Raw genomic sequence first — 20,077 nt, forward strand, 5'->3', positions numbered from 1 at the left:
ATATTTATTTAGAAGCGAAAACTAGAGAAACGACTAGTTTTCGGCTCTAAATAAATATCGGTATTTACGGAAGGCCCCTAAGGGAAATTAGCAGTAGTTGTCGGCGAGGAACAGGCCATTTGGAGGCGACACACGGTGAATATGGAGAGGGATAAATATATTATAACAAAGGGACCTCGTGTATTTTGAGATGTATACACCAGTTGTAAAAACCTCGGGTTCGCCTCGGTTTTTATCCTGGTGTATAATTGTATATCTGTATATACACTTAGTCCCTTGTCATACAGATCTGCAATATATCACACGTTTACCCCCCACCCCCACAGATAAAGGACACAAAAAGCTGGTGCACACAGGCTCGTCACAGTTTGCAAATTCCACTGTAGAACTGTTGTGACTATTGAAAAATAATAAGAGCAATATACAACAACAGCACGCCTAAAGAACTACCAGACTCTACCACCAACACATTCTAAAAACATTATGGGTATCAAGCTATCAACTACTACAGCCACAATGCATACAAACAGGATCACTACACTACTAGCTCTATGCAGTCTCAACCCTCACACTACTACTACTGTTTTAGTACTGGCAACAGGGTCGAGGAGGGCAAAGATAAGCAAACGCACGCAAGTCATGATAAAGCAGCACACACCGACAGAAGCTATGTACACGCATTGATCATGGGTGGCTGTCATCGTCTAACACAGGAGGTAGTGGGTGGAGGAGGGGGGAAAGGGAGGAACGGGTATTTCAGTCTACAGCCTGCACAATGTGTGCACGTGTGTTCTGTCAGGGTGTAGAGAGAGAATGAGAGAGAGAGTGAAGGAAGCGGACATCCGCCCACGAAGGTAGCAAACATCCATAAATAACAACAACACAGAACAAAGGGTGAATTAATGGAAAGAAGAAGAAGAAGAAAAGCACGCACAGACAGCAGTGCCGCAGTAACTGACTAAACGCTTCACAACTACTCTACTACTACAATTACCTTGAAGTAAATTAATAAGAGGTACATGCAGTCAATGGTTTACATAATGTTAGGAAGAATGATTGTGTGCGGCGCAGAGCACTTGCAAAGTCTGCACCAAACATATTGCATATGCCAGGTGAAACTTGGATAGCACAGAAATAGATATCATACAGCCGAAAGAATAACACGCCATGTGAATCTCAAAGTGAAATATTTCAAATGCAGCAGGTAAACTTTCTACATACAACTGGTTGGATTCCCTGGCCATTTGGGCAGAGGTGACTTGTAGATTCCATCACCACCACCACAATGCAACTAGAAATCAGTGATGACATCTCACCAGACCAGGTCACCCGATAAAGATCCCTCGGACCAGCTCATAGTGAGTGAAATCCGACCGGAAATATGCGACACAAGTGCCTGTCTAAGCATCGTGTGTGCAGATAGAGTGAGAGTCACGGCTGCGGTGTGTGATAGCGGCTGACGACTATGGTGCAGGCCGGCTGCATGACGGTCTCATCAGATGGCCGTTCCGTTGCCCTGCACAGTAGGCAAGACAATCACGACAGGATCGTTACAAGCATGTTCGATTTTGTCATGCGCTGTGTTGACAGCTCCCTGTAGCACCTATTAAGTATGTGTGTTGTCCATCTGGGTTAGTTGTGCACCAGTGAGATGGGGAGTGTGATGTAACAGCCTCTAGCAAAGGAACCAGCTATCGCCACAGTTTGTCGCAGATCAATTTTCATTTTTTGCTATCACAACAAATGTTGGCGGTATATCGAGAGAGAGCTGTGTAAAGGACCTTTGGTATATCGCGAGAGAGCTGTGTAAAGGACCTTTGGTATATCGCGAGAGAGCTGTGTAAAGGACCTTTGGTATATCGTGAGAGAGCTGTGTAAAGGACCTTTGGTATATCACGAGAGAGCTGTGTAAAGGACCTTTGGTATATCGCGAGAGAGCTGTGTAAAGGACCTTTGGTATATCGTGAGAGAGCTGTGTAAAGGACCTTTGGTATATCGTGAGAGAGCTGTGTAAAGGACCTTTGGTATATTGTGAGAGAGCTGTGTAAAGGACATTTGGTATATCGTGAGAGAGCTGTGTAAAGGACCTATTGTATATCGCGAGAGAGCTGTGTAAAGGACCTTTGGTATATCGTGAGAGAGCTGTGTAAAGGACCTTTGGTATGTCGTGAGAGAGCTGTGTAAAGGACCTTTGGTATATCGCGAGAGAGCTGTGTAAAGGACCTTTGGTATATCACGAGAGAGCTGTGTAAAGGACCTTGCCAACGGTGTACTGGTTGGTTGGTACATGTATCCGCCGTTAGTGGGTTACAATGTCCAGAGTCACGGGTAGTTTAGCAGCTCTTCAATATCATTATGAAAGACATACATGTAGTTAGGAGGGGTATAATGAGGGGGGGGGGGCAGCACTTGCAAACACATCATCACATGTTGTTAGCACATACCCCATCAGCAACTGACGAGGCAGCACTAGTTGTGCGGACAATGGTGACCTCATCGTCGCCAGTCTTGTTCCCACCGTACATCGGATTGCCAAATGTAGTGGATGCCGATGATCTCCTGCACAGCAGCCCAATCACACACAGCACAAAACTCTGCTACAAGCACCGACAATGAATGGTATTCGGACGAAAACACAAGTCTGCTGCAAGCACTGACAATGGTATTCGGACAAATAAGACGGAGACCACCAGAGTGCGTATGCCACATGTATCTTGCTAGCATATACGTATATGCATATCACACTACAAACCCACCCAATTTCCACCTACCAGCACATACCGTTACAGTAAAACTCCCCCAATCCGGGCAGATTGGAACCGAGGTCTGGCCGTAACTAGCAATTTCCCGTAACTCAAAACATACTTACTGCATGCAAGTGAACAGTTTTATGCCAATCAATAGTGTTCTGGGGCCGTTTGCATTGAAAAGCCATTTTCCGTGGCTCTAGATGGGTCAGAAAGGTGCCCGGTACGGCGGTAGACAGACATGCCCGGATTAGGGGCGTCTGGATTATTGGAGGTTTCCTGTACCCGTCCGTACTCGTACACCAACCCTTCACCGCACAGTTGTACAGACTAGCTGTTACATGCGGCTAATTCCCTGGCTGGTCCCCTTACCTTGACCGTACGACAAGGAAGACGATGACGATAACGATGATGGCGACAACTACCAAGGACACGACGACGGCAATGATGATGGTGGTGGTGTTGGAGGAGTCTGAGCAACGGAGCACAAAAAAACATGCATGGACGGCAAAGTAGCAGGTGAGCACCAACGCAGACAATCCTGTCAGGATTGCACGTCAAAGGGCTGCATGCCTGTATATGTCACATGACTGCATGTCTGTACACAAGTTACATGCCATAAAACTGCGTGCCTGTACATGTACATTCAGATATTAGAGAAGAACCCAGGAACCCAGGAACCCAGGAACCCAGGAACCCAGGAACCCAGGAACCCAGGAACCCAGGAACCCAGGAACCCAGGAACCCAGGAACCCAGGAACCCAGGAAGAAGCAAACCATCAACTTTTTCTTTTTTTCTTTTTGTGGGCCAAGAGCACAGTGTGGAGGTGGATGGTTCAGTTTTTTCTCTTTTTTTTTCTGGAAAGATCAATTAACCCATGAGTAATACAAAGGGCCCTCACTCTTCAGCACTTTGTGCACAATGCACAGAATTTTGGTAACATACATGTACAGCATAAGATAATACTGGGAATTCTCTGATTCTGCAGGTTCAAGGCTGCACTATCACAACTTACCATCTACAAGCACATTCAGCCATAGGCACAGCCAACCAGTGCAGTCACAAATGACAGGGACATTCATAGATCCAGGAGAGCACGCACACGTACACACACAAACAAATTTGCCCATGCAAATACACACATCCACACACGTCCCATCCACACAAACAGACAGACACACAGACAAACACACATGTTATTTAGTCAATGCATTACTGTGCGTCACTACTGATCATGCGACTATCTCCTAAAACACTAACACTGGGTCACCGGCGGCTTAACAAGGACACAGGTGCATAAAGCACCTTTTACTAACTCTTTGTAGCCGTTCACACAACCCATCCCTCCACTGACGTGTGCGTATGACACAGCTACATCCTGGGGAAATTTACGCCAGCCACTACATATTGCATGCACTTTTATCTCTCTCGTTGCATTTAGAGACGGCACCTTCATTATTCTCTCCAGTCTACACTCATGCCTCGGTTATCCGGACCCCGAAGTTACCGGCACTTCGGTCTACCGGGCACCCTTTGGGCGAGTTTCAGTGGAAATATTACCACTATATTATTGTGCTTCCTCAGTCCACTTTACAGAGGGATGTAGAAGGCTACTAGAAGCACATCACCTCCTCCTCTCCAACATGGGCAATGCAAATGAGGTCATGTTGGCGAGCGAGCAGATTTGTCTACACAACGCTAAATAGTTTATTCACTTTTACGCTCACCCGGCAAGGAGGGGGGGGGGGGAGTGTGCCGCTGCAAAGCGGCCGCTTCACCGCACAAAGCATATTATCTGATCATGCAATTGCATAGGCTCTAACAGACTAGAGCCAGTGCTGCATGTAGTTCCTGGCATATCAGTACCGTATTTCCCATACTCACTTGAAACAGGGTGCAAATTGGCTTCGACAGCGTCAGAGCTGGACAACAGACTAGCGCCAGCGGTGGATGTAGTTCCTGGCATGGTATTGCGTCGGTACGACAGCACACACCGGTATGTCCCGCTGCTACCAAGGTTGCTTGCCGACAGCACAGATACGGTATTCGGGCCATCATTCACTTGCACGTAGGCGTCACGGATATCGTTGCCGTCGAACGTCCAAATGAGACTGACCACGTCCAAGTAGGGAGAGTTGGTGACCGAACAGTTCAGGGAGAGATTGCTGCCCTCGGGAACGTTCACCTGACCTGTCTGCGTGGTGCGCACATTGGGAACTGGACACGTGTACATGCACACGTACAGATAGACAGAAACACGGACAGACAGGCACACACACACACACGCGTACAGGCAAAAATACATTTAAAGGACACACAGGGAAGGGGCTCACACACGCGTACAGGCAAAATACATTTAAAGGGCACACAGGGAAGGGGCTCAGGACCTGTCACATGATTGGTCCAAGAGCTCCGGCTGAGTTTTCACACCTCACTCAAGTGCATGCAGTGGCCCCTGCTCTGTCAGTTGTCACTGCCATAATGCATGCACTCACTGTTGAGCTCTCTTCAGCTCTCTTTTGGTCAGCATGTCAGTCTGGACAGAAAATTGCTGTTGCTGTATCCAGGTCAGGTATGGCACTTGGTGTACTAAAAGTCGTCTGCTGGCTATGCAACGCAGGTGGTCAATGTCTCCGGTACAGCTTCTATGCAGAACTACTCGTGCAGGAAAATGGTGACTGGTGACTTAAGTCAGGTGGTCGCTAATACCAGAGGTTGCTGTGGGGAAACCACCCCCAAAGGCTATGCCACCCGTGACAGAAGTCAATGCGCGTTACATGTGATTACTAGACTGAATCAGCCATGATAAGTACTGTCATACTAACATCGCTTAGCCCAGGTTTTACTGTACATACTGCACATGTTACTATACACACTGCACATGTTACCGTACACTCTGCACATGTTACCGTACACACTGCACATGTTACCGTACACACTGCACATGTTACCGTACACACTCCACATGGCACTCACCTGCTGAGCAGTTGCGTCCGTTGCTGGCCAAGAACGGTTTCGTGGGATTGGGGTTGCAGGAACAGGCGGCAGTGGATCCAAAGGCAAAGCAAAGCCCCTCGCAGCCACCGTTGTCAACACTGCATGGATGTGAGGGATCTAGATGATGCAACACAGACGGAAAGACAGCAACAGTAGTGACAAGCACACATTCTAGAAGGCAGTACAACGTCTCAGTTTTACACAGCTGAGTAACAAACACCTACACAAGCCAGTTAGCATTGTGAAATTCATCATCCAGGTGCTTGTATGCGAGTGTACACCACGGCACCATGCATAACGTCTGCCATTCTTACTTGGAGCCTGAGCCGCTGCGAAGACCACGCGCACATCCTGTGGGTCGTGCAGAGTGCTGCGGACCAGCTCCAGGACTGGGTTTGCACTTCGAAGATCGACACGGAGGAGCTGGCCTTCGTTGACACTGGTTGCGCCTAGCTGCGTTACGTACAGAGCATCACCATAGAACTCCAGTGAGCGGATCCTATCCACTCTCTCGCGGACAAACAGAAGTTCACGAGAACCGGAGTAGCTCAACTTCTCGATGTTACCATTCAAACGATCTGAGACGTACAGGCGTTGATTCTCTACGTCGATGGCCAATCCAGACGGCGTGCCCAGAGGTTCGTTCCGTTGTGGTGACACGGTAAAGACATCTTTGCCGAACACATCAGATCTCATGACACGAGGTGTTACGAAGCGCTCAGCCCAGAAGATGTATCTGAAAGGACCCAAATCAGAACATAAAGAACTTCACCAAGACGTGTACAATAGCAACCGCAGGTGGTGAGCACGCAGTGAATGGAAGGAAAGACAAAAGAGAAGGAGGGGGAGACAGGAGGAAGAGAATGGGAGGAGGAGTGTTTGCACAGTAATAAATTACAGCAGCTTGCAGCAGAAATGAAATGAAATAGATGCATGACAACAATTTCTGTGCCAACCGTTGGGTGTTGCCTACCAAACACGCACACGCACACGCATGCACGCACTCACGTATGCAAACACACACTTACACACGTATGCCTACTCATGTCATATTAATTTAACGTCATCTGCATGCCTCCTCAGTCCTCACCCTCGCAAATGATCCACAACAATGTGACCGGGGACAACATTCTCATCGAGCACTCGGACAATCTGACGCCACGTGCCATCTAGACGAGCTACCTCAATCGTTGCACGTCCACCTGGGTTCGTAGCAGTCCAGTAGAGCAGCTTGGAAATCCAATCAACAGCAAAGCCTTGAGGTTCCCCGGTGTAACCCTGCAGGAATCTCTTAGGAACGGCGCCGCCGGGCGAGCCACCTAAGAAGTCCAGCGTGGTGGTGTGGATTTGTGTTTCATTTGATGTGAAGTCAACATAGTAGACCTGCAAGGAGCAGCGGCAACAGCACCGGCAACAGCAGCGGCAACAGCAGGGGAAGAGGAGAAACTGAGCAGCATTCACAAGTTTAAAGCTAAGTACCAAATAGCGGCAGTAGTTGCAGCAGCAGCAGGAGAGGTACAGCACTCTACCGGCAGTTGAGGAATCTTATACAGGCACATGGAGGGGCTGTGAGATAGAGGGGGTAGAGATAGATAGATAGATAAATAAATAGATACAGAAAGAAAGAAAGAAAGAGAGAGAGAGAGAGACAGACAGACAGACAGATAGATAGACAGATGGAGAGAGAGATGGAGAGATAGATAGAGAGAGAGAGAGAGATAGATAGATAGAGAGAGTGAGAGAGAGAGGGAGAACGAGAGAGAGGGAGAACGAGAGAGAGGGAGAACGAGAGAGAGAGAGAGAGAGAGAGAGAGAGAGAGAGAGAGAGAGAGAGAGAGAGAGAGAGAGAGAGAGAGAGAGAGAGAGAGAGAGAGAGAGAGAGAAGAGAGAAAGAGAAAGCTAGAAAAAGAGAGAGAATTCGGAGTCAAAGAATAGAGGGTGAACTCAGGCATAGCAGAGGAAGGGCAATGCTCTTACCCTGCTGACACCGTTGTCATTGTGTACATAACCCAGGGGGATGATATCCTGGCCACCGGTAACGATGGCATTGAAAATCTGGTTGGTACGATCTGATAACTCAATAAGACGAATCTCATTGGTGACACTGAGCAGAAGGAACAAAGGAGCACCTGCACATGCAGAGGACAGACACATTTGGATTTCAAGGACTCTACATTTCCCTGAATCATGCCATTTTTTGCTATCCTTCAAAGCAGTGTAGTGCTGATAATAACAAACTTCGATTTTCTGAGGAGTGACTTCAAATCATCCAAACTGTATGGCAAACCGATTATCATGGATGTCAATGTGTGTTGGGCATACAAACCGAAATTCCTATGACGTCACATGCACGATACCAGAACCCGACTCTTCACTTCAATCTGAAGACGATTCCCTTGTCAGTGATGACGGAGCTTGCCCCAACACCTCGTCAAAGTGATTTGCGGGAGCGACAAGCCAGCAGCAAAGATGATCACTCGCAGTGTTGGAGGTCCTAACATTGTAACAGTATATGTGTGTGCGTGGGTGTATGTTTGGTCAATACAAGCGGGGGTATAAGCGGGGCACATTACCCCTGGAACCCCGGCCATGCCCAGGTCTTTACCATCACAGTCGACGAGATTTCCAGAAGGACAAACAGGTGGTGGGGGGAAGGTGAGAGTTGGACGTAGTGCTGTAGGGTAAACAGCAGCGGCAGCAGCAGCAGCAACGATAGTAGCGGCGGCAATGGCAGCAGCATAGGCATCAGTGACACCACATACAACAATATAAGAGAAAAGAACAATCGGTTACTAGTTATGACTAACAGTCCACGAAGGTAACCAAGGTAACGAGATAATATACAGTCAGACTTGGTGGACTGTAGTCTTAACTAGTGACTTGTAGGTACATTTCTATTAACACTACTATTGGTTGAACATCCAAGTTCGTACCAAATACAATACTCGCCAAAAATTCCAACAGTGCTGTACATGGTAGTCGACTACGATGCATGCAGCATTGGCTGGATTATTTTGGTAAATATCGTACTTCGACATCGACTGGATAGGATACTGGAAACATGCATGGATAAAATGGTCATCATCTTGCACAAGACATAAAGCATGCAATCGTTTGTGACATGCGCGTAAGACAAGGTGTGATGATTCAGACAATCAATGCAGAATCAACAATGCACCAAGGAATTAGATTGTGAAGCCGCAAAGACCAACTTACTGCCACCGCAAGTGGCGATTGATTCATCGCTTCCATCCACACAGTCAACCTGATCGTCACAGAAGAAGTACGGAGGGAAACACTGCCTCTGGTTGCTACACGGCATAAATGTTGGATTAGAGCAGGCCGTGCTGTTTGCTATGGGTCCGCAGTTCATCTCGTCGCTTCGGTCGGGACAGTCCACCTGATTGTCGCATCGCCACTCAGATGGGATGCAGCGGGCATTGTCTGTGCACTTGATTTCACCACTGCGACATGTAAGACCTTCCAAAGTGAACCAGATATGATAACAGAAGGCAAGAGAATGCAAAGAATCCGCTTTGCTACAGCCGCATTCATTAAATGTACATGATATTGGTTGTGCAATTGTGTCCTCATTTGAGAAGCTTTGAATGGAGTGGCAAGAATTGGTTTTTCATTCAATACCAACTAGCACTGCTTGCTGCTTAACCTCTTTAGCGCGAGCGTCGTACTAGTACGACGCACACGAGTTATGTGTTCCACGCCCGTCGTACTAGTACGACGCACACGAGTTATGTGTTCCACACCCGTCGTACTAGTACGACGCACACGAGTTATGTGTCCCACACCCGTCGTACTACTACGACACTGTACAGTGAACCTGCATCTCATAGTCGTGGGGTCCGTACCAAGTCCATAGTGGCTCGTTCAAACTATCGTAACTCAGTCAATACTTAGTCAATTCTCACAATCAAAACATGTATCAGTCAGCCGGGGAATAATTTACTTTCATTGTTTTGCATAGTTGCTACGCATAATCAAACTTGAATAGAATTCGAAAAAGTTACATAGCAATTTTCTTCAACATTTGACAACACTGTCCTTCTGCAGAGCTGATGAGAGTGCAAGCTCAGATCACAAGTACTTAGTTGCAAACCTAACCAGGGTGCCAGGAGGCATAGCTCAACACTTTCGAAGCTGTGTGCACCTATTTCATTCCTAGAGACACGCCTGGCATGTACACTATGCATCATAGGGTACATTGGAGAATCAACATGTATCGCAGTTTTCTGCGCCGCATTTATAAAAGTTGCTTCGCACCTCGAAAGAACTGCGTAGCCACCTGCAATGCAATACCGGGTAAATATTTCCTGTATCTGCAAAATAAAACTCTCAGCTGGCGATAGAAAGAATCGCCCAAGAGATATGCGACTTGACACGGCAATTTTCAAGTAGATTTCGTGCGCAGTCTGCAGAACGCGTAATTTCCATTTTGGATCATTTTTGCGCTACCTGCTGCCAGGGAAATCAGATTCAAATGATGGTAGTGGGTCTCGTGAGTTCTCACAAAAAATTTGAGCTCGATGCGAGCAAGGAGACCGAAATGGCAGCTGAATATTTGAGCTCGGTTAGTCTTGGTCGTGCACAAGTCTGTCGAGCGCGTGGATGAAGTTTGCCAGACTGACGCTCGGGTTTTTGGTTTCCCTCCGAGCTGGGTTTCACACCATTTTGTTCCTCGTCTCAAGACCTTTCCAAGAAGCTCAAGATCGTGAAATTCGTCCAAGAGAAGGTAAAGTTATCGATCCTTGAACAGCTAGTACTTTCATGGGAGAATGTGACTTTTTCAGGTAGCGTCGTGCTAAAGAGGTTAATATGAACTAGCACTACTTGCAGTGTTGCCATAATCATTTTAGCCAAATGTTAGTAGGATGAGACTTGGGGCATGTTCGTTTGGTAGGATCGGGATCCCGATCCACCGGATCCACTGGTTTCGCACCCTTTCGATTGGTCAAATCTGGATCCGGATCCTTCGGATTTGGATCCGGTCAACCCACCTCGGGGAGCAGGGTTGACCGAACGCCGGGATCCAAATGTGACCTTTGTGCGTATATGGCGGGTAAAAGTCATTTTTGTACACATTGTGATACGCACACGTGGATGGAGATAGAGCTTGTTGACTTTTTTGTACGACGGAGGTGATGAGTACGACGTTCACTCTTCTGGGTGATTTGTGAGCGCCATTGTCAACATGGCCAACAGTCAAGGTCCAAAATAAAGTGCTCAGTTGAATCTGAAGGATCCGATGGATTTGAGATCTGGATCCTGATCCCGATCCTTACCAATCGAACATGCCCTTGGTCTGCTTCCCAATAGGGCTTGAAAGTGATGACGTCAAAAACGACCAGGGAGTAGTAATTTGACATCAGATTTCTATTTTGGATCCACTGAGGTGTGACTTTGCTATTGCCTCAGTATGTGGGTGCATAGCAACCCACTCATGTCGTATGCAGGCGTGACTTTTACTTCGCCACCAGTTGTAACCCCGCCCCCAGTAGCCAAATCAGTCAGTTTCACTGGCTACATCACCTTGCTGTGAGTAAGACGGCTTGATATGTGCTTGGATCCATACAAAAACTGGATGCAAGTGGATCCAGTTTTTGAATTTTTGAAATTGTTGCAATGCTGAGATGTAGCACTTTCAAGCCCTATTTTTTTGATTTTTCCCGAGATAGATGATGATTTCGCTTAGCACCTTCGGAGAGAACTGTGGAAGCACTCATGATGACCAGTACAGCAAAAAATTCTGGATCATGACTTCTAAACCAAGCAGAGGATCAAAATTGATATTTTCTTGGCTGTTGTCGGCAGGATTAAGGTCAATTGTCGGTAGGTCATGATATGCCCCCAAAATCGGCAGACCACTGACATGTTGGCAGCTATATCAAGTACTATCAACACAGCTACTTGCCACTCAATGCTATGCATAAAAATTTACAATGTATAGGAAAGAAAAGGACCAAGGAACTACACGTTACGACATCATGTCGGACTAACACCACCAGTTACTTAAATATTTGCCAATCAGCCCTAGCACGTCTTGGAAGCGCACACCAACAGCCTTCCAAACTTGGAAGGTTCAAAGTTAAAGTAATAAGTACAATTAAAATGGGAGAGAAGGGTGCACGCAACCTAGACAAGCACAAGCTGAAAGTCTCAGCTGTGAAGGACGTTGACGGGTGTACATGTATTAGTATGTGCATGACGATACTGGTGTGAGACCACTGAACAATCCAGTCGAACACAATTCTAGGATGCATAGCATAGCATAGGGATGATACACTGCATGACATACCCCCCTCCCCCCCTCTCCAGAAACCCACAACCAGCGCACATACCTGGTGTGAGACCACTGAACAATCCGGTCGAACACAATTCTAGGATGCATAGCACAGCATAGGTATGATACACTGCATGACATACCCTCCCCCCCCCCCCACACACACACACCCCTCCAGATACCCACCACTGGAACACACAATGACAGGGCGTGACCAACGGTACATACCTGGTGCAGGTCGAGCAGTGCCACATCCAATCTCATCTGCATTGCCGCTCTCACAGTCCACCACGCCGTCGCATACCCAAGCCACAGGGATGCACTCCATATCGCCGCTTGTACACTGGAAGTGTGACGTGCGGTTACACGCCTGCACGGCTGCAGTTTGCCAGGATAGACAAGTCAAGACAAGATGCGGAAACATTGACGGGTCTCCAAAACACAAACTTACACACACACACACTCACACACACACACACACACACAACGTTTTGACCTTTTGACGCCCATCGTGATGCTGCAGTGGAATCCATAGCAATTAACTTGTGCTGGGATTGCACCATTCAACAGCTTGCAAGGCTGAATATTTGACCACCACTATTCCGCCTGGTCTATACCACACAGCTATTTGAGGTGGATTTTTCTGGCCAGTGAATCCCTAACACACACACACACACACACACACACACACACACACACACACACACACACACACACACACACACACACACACACACACACACACGCGGGTGTGCGCGCGCACACACACAAACACACATGCGCACGCACACACACACACCCTCTTGGAGGCATATTGCCAGATTCCCTTCTGCATCCATTCGCTTAAGCTAGATTCCATTTTTTGGGCAGAATTGACAGGGTAGACTCTAAACTCCTTGGCCTGGGTGTAGTACTTGGTGTCCAGTGGATAAAGCAAAACAATAGTAACATGACCACCACACGACCAAGTCTTCTTCGCTGCGACTAATGCGACATTGCTGTGTCGCTACTGTAGCAATGTACATGCACATGCACACACGGCACATTTTTGTGCAACATGGTGTACAGTTGAACATCGATTATCCGACCACCTCTGGGCAGACAACTGTCACGCGGTATTCAGATAAGGCAAATGTTCCGGATAAGAAAACACACTGTAAATACATGTACATGTACATTGTAAATAGAATAGAGTGCTACTTTTCAAAATTTTCGTATTTTTTGAATGGCTCACTACATGCACAGTGCGTACTCTACGGCACGTGCGCCCAAAAAAACTGTTACGGATAATCGAATGGTCGGATAGACGATGTGCGGATAATCGATGTTCAACTGTAGTTGCAAAGCCGCATGGTCCACTATTATTTACGCGTACTAATATGTAGGGTCCACTATAATCAAGAGTAGATAACCGCTCAAGAGTCAGCAATCGAGGCTGATACCCTTTCTATGGGGTTCACCGATGTAGTGTCGCAGTTGTACGTTTCCAGCCCGTTTTTAGCGAGCAGCAGAGTAATAATAAAAGCACTCTCTGACAGAAACTCACTGAGCGTATGCAACTCGTCAGCATAATCATGGCAGATATTCGGATTGCGCGCACGCTATCCTTAGTTGTACGAAGAACAAAATTTACTTGAGACACGTGATGTGAGTTTTCCCCGTCGGAGACCCCAGATGCAGAGTTGAACACTCTTGGGGGCATATATACTCTTGCTACAATCTATACATACTAATCATTGGTAGAGTCCACTAGAATCTCTATACACTAATATGCAGGGTCCACTATAATCTATACACACACTAATATGTAGGGTGCACTAGACACTAATAATATAGGGTCCATTAGAATCTATACACACACTAATGCAACTTACCACAACCGGCTTCATCGGTGTTGCCACTGCAATCGTTCTGGCCGTCACATCGTTGAAGGGCGCCTATGCACTCTGCTGGTACAACACCCGGATTGCACCGGAATTGAGAACCGCCACATGCTGCAGTGCACAGGAATCGGTTGGAGGAGTGAACAGCAAGAGGCACAGCTCAATGAAAATAGGCTATGACCAGCAGGTCGACCTAGCTGAGCGTGCATGCATGTGTCTGCCTTCTTCTCCTTTTTTTCCATGGGGAGGGTGGTTGGTAGTTTTGAGTTTCATCCTTCTCCTCCTGTATAGTTACGCATGTTGCTCTAGCCAGCAAAGCAGCCGCAGCCAGTACTACAGACCAAGCTGTGGCGTTCACTCAGCATAGTAGGTACATTGTGTACTAGTGTGCAGCGTTACATGAACAATACACTCGTGTTCCTGAATCCTTGCTCCCAGCCTGGCATGTTGAAGACTTTCGGGCTAGCTTGGACGTTCTTTGGCAGGCGTCCGATCGGTCACTGCAATGCAGTGAAAAAACAACAGACTGTAACTCCCGGTCATGTCTGCAGACACACATACCATCAACAGGCGTAGCCGATTGCAGTGTACGGGTACTACAAATACTCAGCTACGGTAAAACGACTTACTTCAGTGCTGGTGATAGTTTGTTGACTTCAGCAAAAGGATTGTTTCGCTAAAGTTTTGCCACGCTACAAGGAATTTTGCATGTACTACCGATCCAGTACTAGTCACGTCTTTTTTTAAACTCTGAAGCACATATCGCTAAAATATTTCATCGCGAATTGGTCCCGAATCAGAAAACGCTAAAAGATTTACAAGCTAAAATTAGCCATTCTACAGTAAGCCGCAGCCTGGAGATTCCCATGACATATGAACGGGACATCTCATGTAAACGAAAAACCAGTTGTTCAGCACAACATCAGTAATCTAACCAAACAGGTGTCTGCCCACAAAACGACAACACACGTCATGTCATGTGAATCAGTACTGCAGTGCATGCTTCAGCTGTTGTCTGTGTGCTCTGGATGATGCACAAGCTAGCATGGATGGAACATAATAAAACGTAGAGGGGAGAGTATTTAATAGTTGCCACGCTGCAGCATACAAGCTCTGGCTGGCGCCTTCCATGGACAGACGCAACGCCCATAATACCAAATTGTGTCAACAAATTCAACCACCCGCTGAACTCTATAATTTTGACGGGGCAGATAGAGCAAGCCAGGCAGGGCACAATAGTGTAGAAATTATTGGGGCTCTATTACTCCTGTCAATCATCCCTACTATTTGGATGACAATTGCTATACTATGAATTTCTTCTAAAGCCAGGAAGCAACTCAATGACCAACAGCTAAACTGCTGAGTAAATCAAGTCTAACAGCAACTGCATGCCAGCCCACTCAACAAGGATCCTGCACACACCAGCTGGAAGAAGGGCAGCATTTCCACCTGGATAAGGAACTGGACAGGAAGTGCCCTTTGCTACTCGACACATGCATTTCCAAGATGCCACCGTGAGTCAGCATCCTGATCCACACAACACGTTGAGTGAATACAAACAAATTATCCACTAAACTCTTGCTACTGTGTAAGTCACTCTCCACGCTCTTTGTTCAAAGGCAAGGGAAAGCGCACTTCTCACACTGCCTTGCCACTCAGAGGTACTTCCTCAGCCCAGCATTGTTTGACGGGGTCCCCTATTCATAGCTAGCATCCCTCAGCACCATTGCGACACAAACGTCGTCACAAATAAATGTGTCCGTCGACCGGCTACACCCAGGTGCAAACGAGCCGTTGAAAACACCATACAAACAGAAGCCGCACTCGCAAAAAGCGGAACGTGTGCAAATACAATGCAACTTAGCGCATTACCGGTAGCTCCGCTGCTGGAAAAAAAGAAAAGAGAAAGAACCTTGACCAGCGAACGGCGCATTTACCGACAGCGGCGACACATCACAGAACTAACTTTCTTTGTCTTCAATTTAAAACGAATCAAAGTAATTATTTTCAGTTTCAAGGCTTTGAATCAAAGTCTGTCTGCGCTTGATCCGCGTCTCCGCCACACATCTGCAGATGTGCGGGTATCTGATACCACAGTCCACAGGCCCAGGCGAATGCAGTCTAGTTCACTATAGTCTACACTGATTGTACATGTATTAACCTTTCGTACAGAGATGCAGACCAAAAATAGCAGCAGCCCAAGGAGAAAATGTGTCGGCAAAAACCACCACAAAACAACTGAATAGAAATACTAGTAGTATTACTAAAAATGCTCAGCTCACGGTCTACGTACAAAATCTTCAACAGTAGAAGGTACTAGTCTACACTTCATGCAGAGTGCTCGGTGGCTGGACCCCTGGCGAATTCAGTCAGCAAGTCACGGTTCACAGCGCTTTCCTAGCACGCTCTACCGAAGCTGCCCTTGACACCGAAGCTAGCAACTGATCGACTCCTCATCAGGTCAAAGCTACCGAGCACCAACCAACGACAACGACGATGTCGAGCGCCACTGCACATGATTTTCAACCGGTCGGACTTGACGCAATCAGTACACGGATCACAGTCAATCATTGCGAAATCCGGATTTATCACTACGATTCCGTTACTCAAAATTAAATTTCAACACATCCAGTGTAATGCCAATGGAAGATCCATGGAATCTTCCGAATGTAGGACTAAGGTAGGTGTGGAACACACGGCCTTGTACTGAACAATACAAAACACAACAACGTTTTACAAGACAACAGAGAAGTATGCAAGGATATCCATGCGTTGTGTCAGCCGTAACAAGGGGAAAGAGGAACGAAGAAGACGCTCACTATGCTTACCACAGTCGTTCTCGTCCGCCCCGTTCGGGCAGTCCCTCGTCCCGTCGCAACGCCATGTTATCGATACGCAATGCGTATCGTTGTTATAGCAATCGAACTCGGCTGTATCGTGGCAGTTTTGCGTGAGGGCCACTGCATCAGAAAACACGAAACACACGGGCGATACACATGATACAAGCGCCAAACAATAATGAACAAATCAGGCAACGCAACGTCACGAAGGTGTCGAAACTAGCTACAGACCAGTGTCAGTGTAGGTAGAAACAACGCGGCCCAGAATCACCCAAAGACATATTAAAAGCTGATTGATGACATCAGGAAATGACGGAAACCCAAACCAAAAGGTCTGAAAACGACAAGACTTGGTAACAAGTCGCCACATCACAGCACAAACTAAATTAATACATGTCTTTACCTGAAATTAGGCTAGCGAAGGCCAACGCGGCCAGAGAAGCAAGAAGCTGTAACCGCGCCATATCTTGGTTACATCCAACCCTAGTCTGGATCTAACGTAGAACTAACAGTGCGTCGTCACGTGGAGACACACTGGTCTTCACCGCGTTGACCAGCAAGTACTGCAAACACGGAAGAACGCAATCAGCCTCAGCACCAACAGTGTTAGCGGCCAGGAAGATATTGCCAGTCGCTTCCAAGTTCCACTGGTACGCCCAGGTACCTACTGCTGAGCTGACGAACTATGAACTGCTCGCGAGATAGCAGGAATGGCTACTGACCGACAGGAGATCTTCCTGAGACTATTCCCTTCTCCCAAACCGACACTGGTAGAGCAGAGGCGGATTGCAAGCCGAGAGCCTGCAAAGACATCAAATAATTTGGCACACGAGTAGAAGTGTTACGCACAATCATGCTGCGCTGCACTAGGGCCGGCTGGGGTTGACCAGGCACGCAGTGATGTAGCTTTTTTCACCTTTAGGCAGTAGTTCCACTCATGAATATGTGAGCAGTGAGCGGCTCTAGCTCTGTGCACAAGCACAGGCGTACACCGGTGGTTAGCAACCAGTTACCCGAACAAACGAAACAGATATCTACACTACAGAGTCATTGTACATGCTTTGCACGTAGATTTACGGGCAGTTCAAGTCTCGTCCGACAAAGTCAAGTGTGCGTGCGCGTGTGTGTGTCTGTGAGTACAGATGTGTTAGTACATGTACAGTCATGTACATGTACTAGTAATTTTGAGGCACGCGCAGCATGCAAGGGCAACCACACATGTGCAGAGCAAGCTACATGACATGTACATGTAGGTTCCAGCCGAGCACGGACAAAAGGAACATTATTATTATTACTGTACACGGACTACGGATACTAGTACTGCGGCCCAGACTACCAGAGCCTACCACTTTGTGAATACAGAACGTCTTTTTACATGCACAACCGCGTCACCTGGTCACCGCCTGGTACAGTGCTAGCGTAAAGCGTGCTTTCTGTACCGTCACTAAAACCACTACAGACACTGTCCCAGCTTCGCAACGCTAGAGCTGCCAAATATGCCGGAGGAAACCATAAAAGATCCTGCAGTGGATGTCTTCCACCAGTGAGGGAGTAGTCCATAGCATGGATAGCCCAGCAGTAAAGATTCAGCGCTACTAGTGTAGTACTGAAGTGCCAGACTAGAGCCGTCCAGGCACGGGTATGGGTGCATGATAACCTACATGTACGCTTGATCGTAGAATGGCTAGAGCTAGAGCTAGCCTAGAGCGATCCAGGCAGAGATGGAGCGATTCACAGGTCGACACGGCCTAAGTGCCCAAACTTGGGCCAAAGTGCCTGTTTGGGCCACATGTTTTCACCATTCGGGCACACACAAACCACCACCGCCATACACACACTGACACCACTGCCGCGTAGAGTCTCCGCCAGTACTGCACTGGACACCGCCTCACACTAGTACAGGCTAGGCAGTCTTTACTGTAGCCTACTATTTTGTCATGTTCATACTCACAAGAATGTCGCAAAAAGAGCTGTAGAGTGTAGTATAGCTAGCCTAGGCTATAGTATAGCCTAGCGGGGCAGTGCTACGTAGACTCTACGGAACGACTACGCCTAAGTAAAGTCATGTGTGCATGCGTGCCCGCCCGTCATTCACAGTCATCAATTTTCCGACAAAAGCGGTGACAAGGAAAGAATGCACTTTAGAAACTCCGCATAAGCAAGCACACAGACACCATGTACCATGTACCAGCGACCAGTACAGTCGAACTCCGCTCCAACAATTATTATTGTTTTTAAATATTTCACAAGCGCTGCACGAATCGCTAGTAGTACACAGGTGCGGCACAACTGAGGAGCAGCCACGCGCTGTGCAGTTCGGACTGTGCCGGGCCGGCTAGGAAAGGAGGTATGGAGGAGGTGTGCGCAAGGATGGACCGAGGCAGATTGAAACGAACGGAGAAAGACAAAGCCACACGAAGCCAAGTAAAGGGCCTACACATCGGCATGTTTCAGGCGCAGCAAGGAGCGGTTACATAGCCTGCCAGTGACCAGTGGTGACTTACCTGAGCATGAGCAGGGTCAGCTCACAAAACTCTTGACGGACATGCACAGTCTAAACGCACTAGTCTACAGACCGAGTGCCAGTGTCAGTACTGGCAACTAACTTACTCTATCATCAATGCACATCAAGACTGGAAGACCTTGACACTGCAACAGCACAGCAGTGTGTGTGGGGAACACGACGAATGCCAAACCAGCCAGCTAGACTAGAGAAGTAAAACTGAAAAAAGCCTCTCTACACTGCGTGTTGCCTATGTCGAGCGTAGGTGATAACTGTGAAACACACGTATTTTACTATTTTACCTTCCGCAGAGTTCTGCCGCCTTCGCTTCGCTAGCTGTTTTGCCTTTGGCAGGTAGTACAATGCTGTGCCAACTCTTGGCTTGCAGCCTTCCGGGATCTGTCAAGTCACGTGCTGCCACAACCTGCAAGCAGCGGCCGCTGCATGTCAGCATTGTTGTGTTGGAGTACCGCACAACTAATCGACGACATGGCATGGCATGCTATCCATGATCGCAGGCTGCGAACAGCTAGCTGGACAATCGGAGTCGAGTGAAGCCATCCATGGCAAACTGCCACATTTTCATACTCGTTGAGAGTTTTATACGTGATCCTTTAGAACTGATTGAAGCCATGGCATGTGAAACGAGATCCATACAGGATGTGAAAATGTTTTGTACTCGCAGATCATGACAATCATGTACATGTATAATTATGTCGACACGTCCACATGCACAGTCTCCACACGGCCATAACAATTACATAATAATTCTTTAAAAAAGAGAGAATACAGACTAGTAGTAGTACAGTAG

General features: G+C 47.4%; 1 protein-coding gene across 1 annotated transcript; it reads right to left on the reverse strand.

The window, feature by feature from the left end:
• Positions 1-344: 344 nt before the first annotated feature.
• On the reverse strand, positions 345-19,526 carry LOC135817340 (low-density lipoprotein receptor-like). Its single transcript, XM_065330510.1, has 15 exons — positions 19,268-19,526; positions 17,167-17,564; positions 16,752-16,883; positions 13,915-14,034; positions 12,269-12,418; positions 8,962-9,225; positions 8,351-8,419; positions 7,723-7,874; positions 6,836-7,128; positions 6,060-6,481; positions 5,725-5,862; positions 3,764-4,965; positions 3,120-3,219; positions 2,445-2,559; positions 345-1,516 (listed from the first exon to the last, which is right to left on the reverse strand). The coding sequence occupies exons 2-12, from the start codon at positions 17,225-17,227 to the stop codon at positions 4,523-4,525; spliced, it is 2,244 nt and encodes a 747-aa protein (XP_065186582.1). The 5' UTR covers positions 17,228-17,564; positions 19,268-19,526; the 3' UTR covers positions 345-1,516; positions 2,445-2,559; positions 3,120-3,219; positions 3,764-4,522.
• Positions 19,527-20,077: the final 551 nt, after the last annotated feature.

Source organism: Sycon ciliatum, chromosome 5 (genome assembly GCF_964019385.1).
Source record: "Sycon ciliatum chromosome 5, ocSycCili1.1, whole genome shotgun sequence".
NCBI classification, from domain to species: domain Eukaryota; kingdom Metazoa; phylum Porifera; class Calcarea; order Leucosolenida; family Sycettidae; genus Sycon; species Sycon ciliatum.

Bases quoted from the DNA above. Each gene is read 5' to 3' on its own strand.
- LOC135817340 (XM_065330510.1), bottom strand. From the start codon at position 17,227: ATGGCGCGGTTACAGCTTCTTGCTTCTCTGGCCGCGTTGGCCTTCGCT. The intron at 14,035-16,751 runs GTAAGCATAGTG...TGTGCACTGCAG, and splicing joins GGCGGACGAGAACGACTGTG to CATGTGGCGGTTCTCAATTC. The intron at 7,875-8,350 runs GTAAAGACCTGG...CTGCATGTGCAG, and splicing joins AAATCTCGTCGACTGTGATG to GTGCTCCTTTGTTCCTTCTG.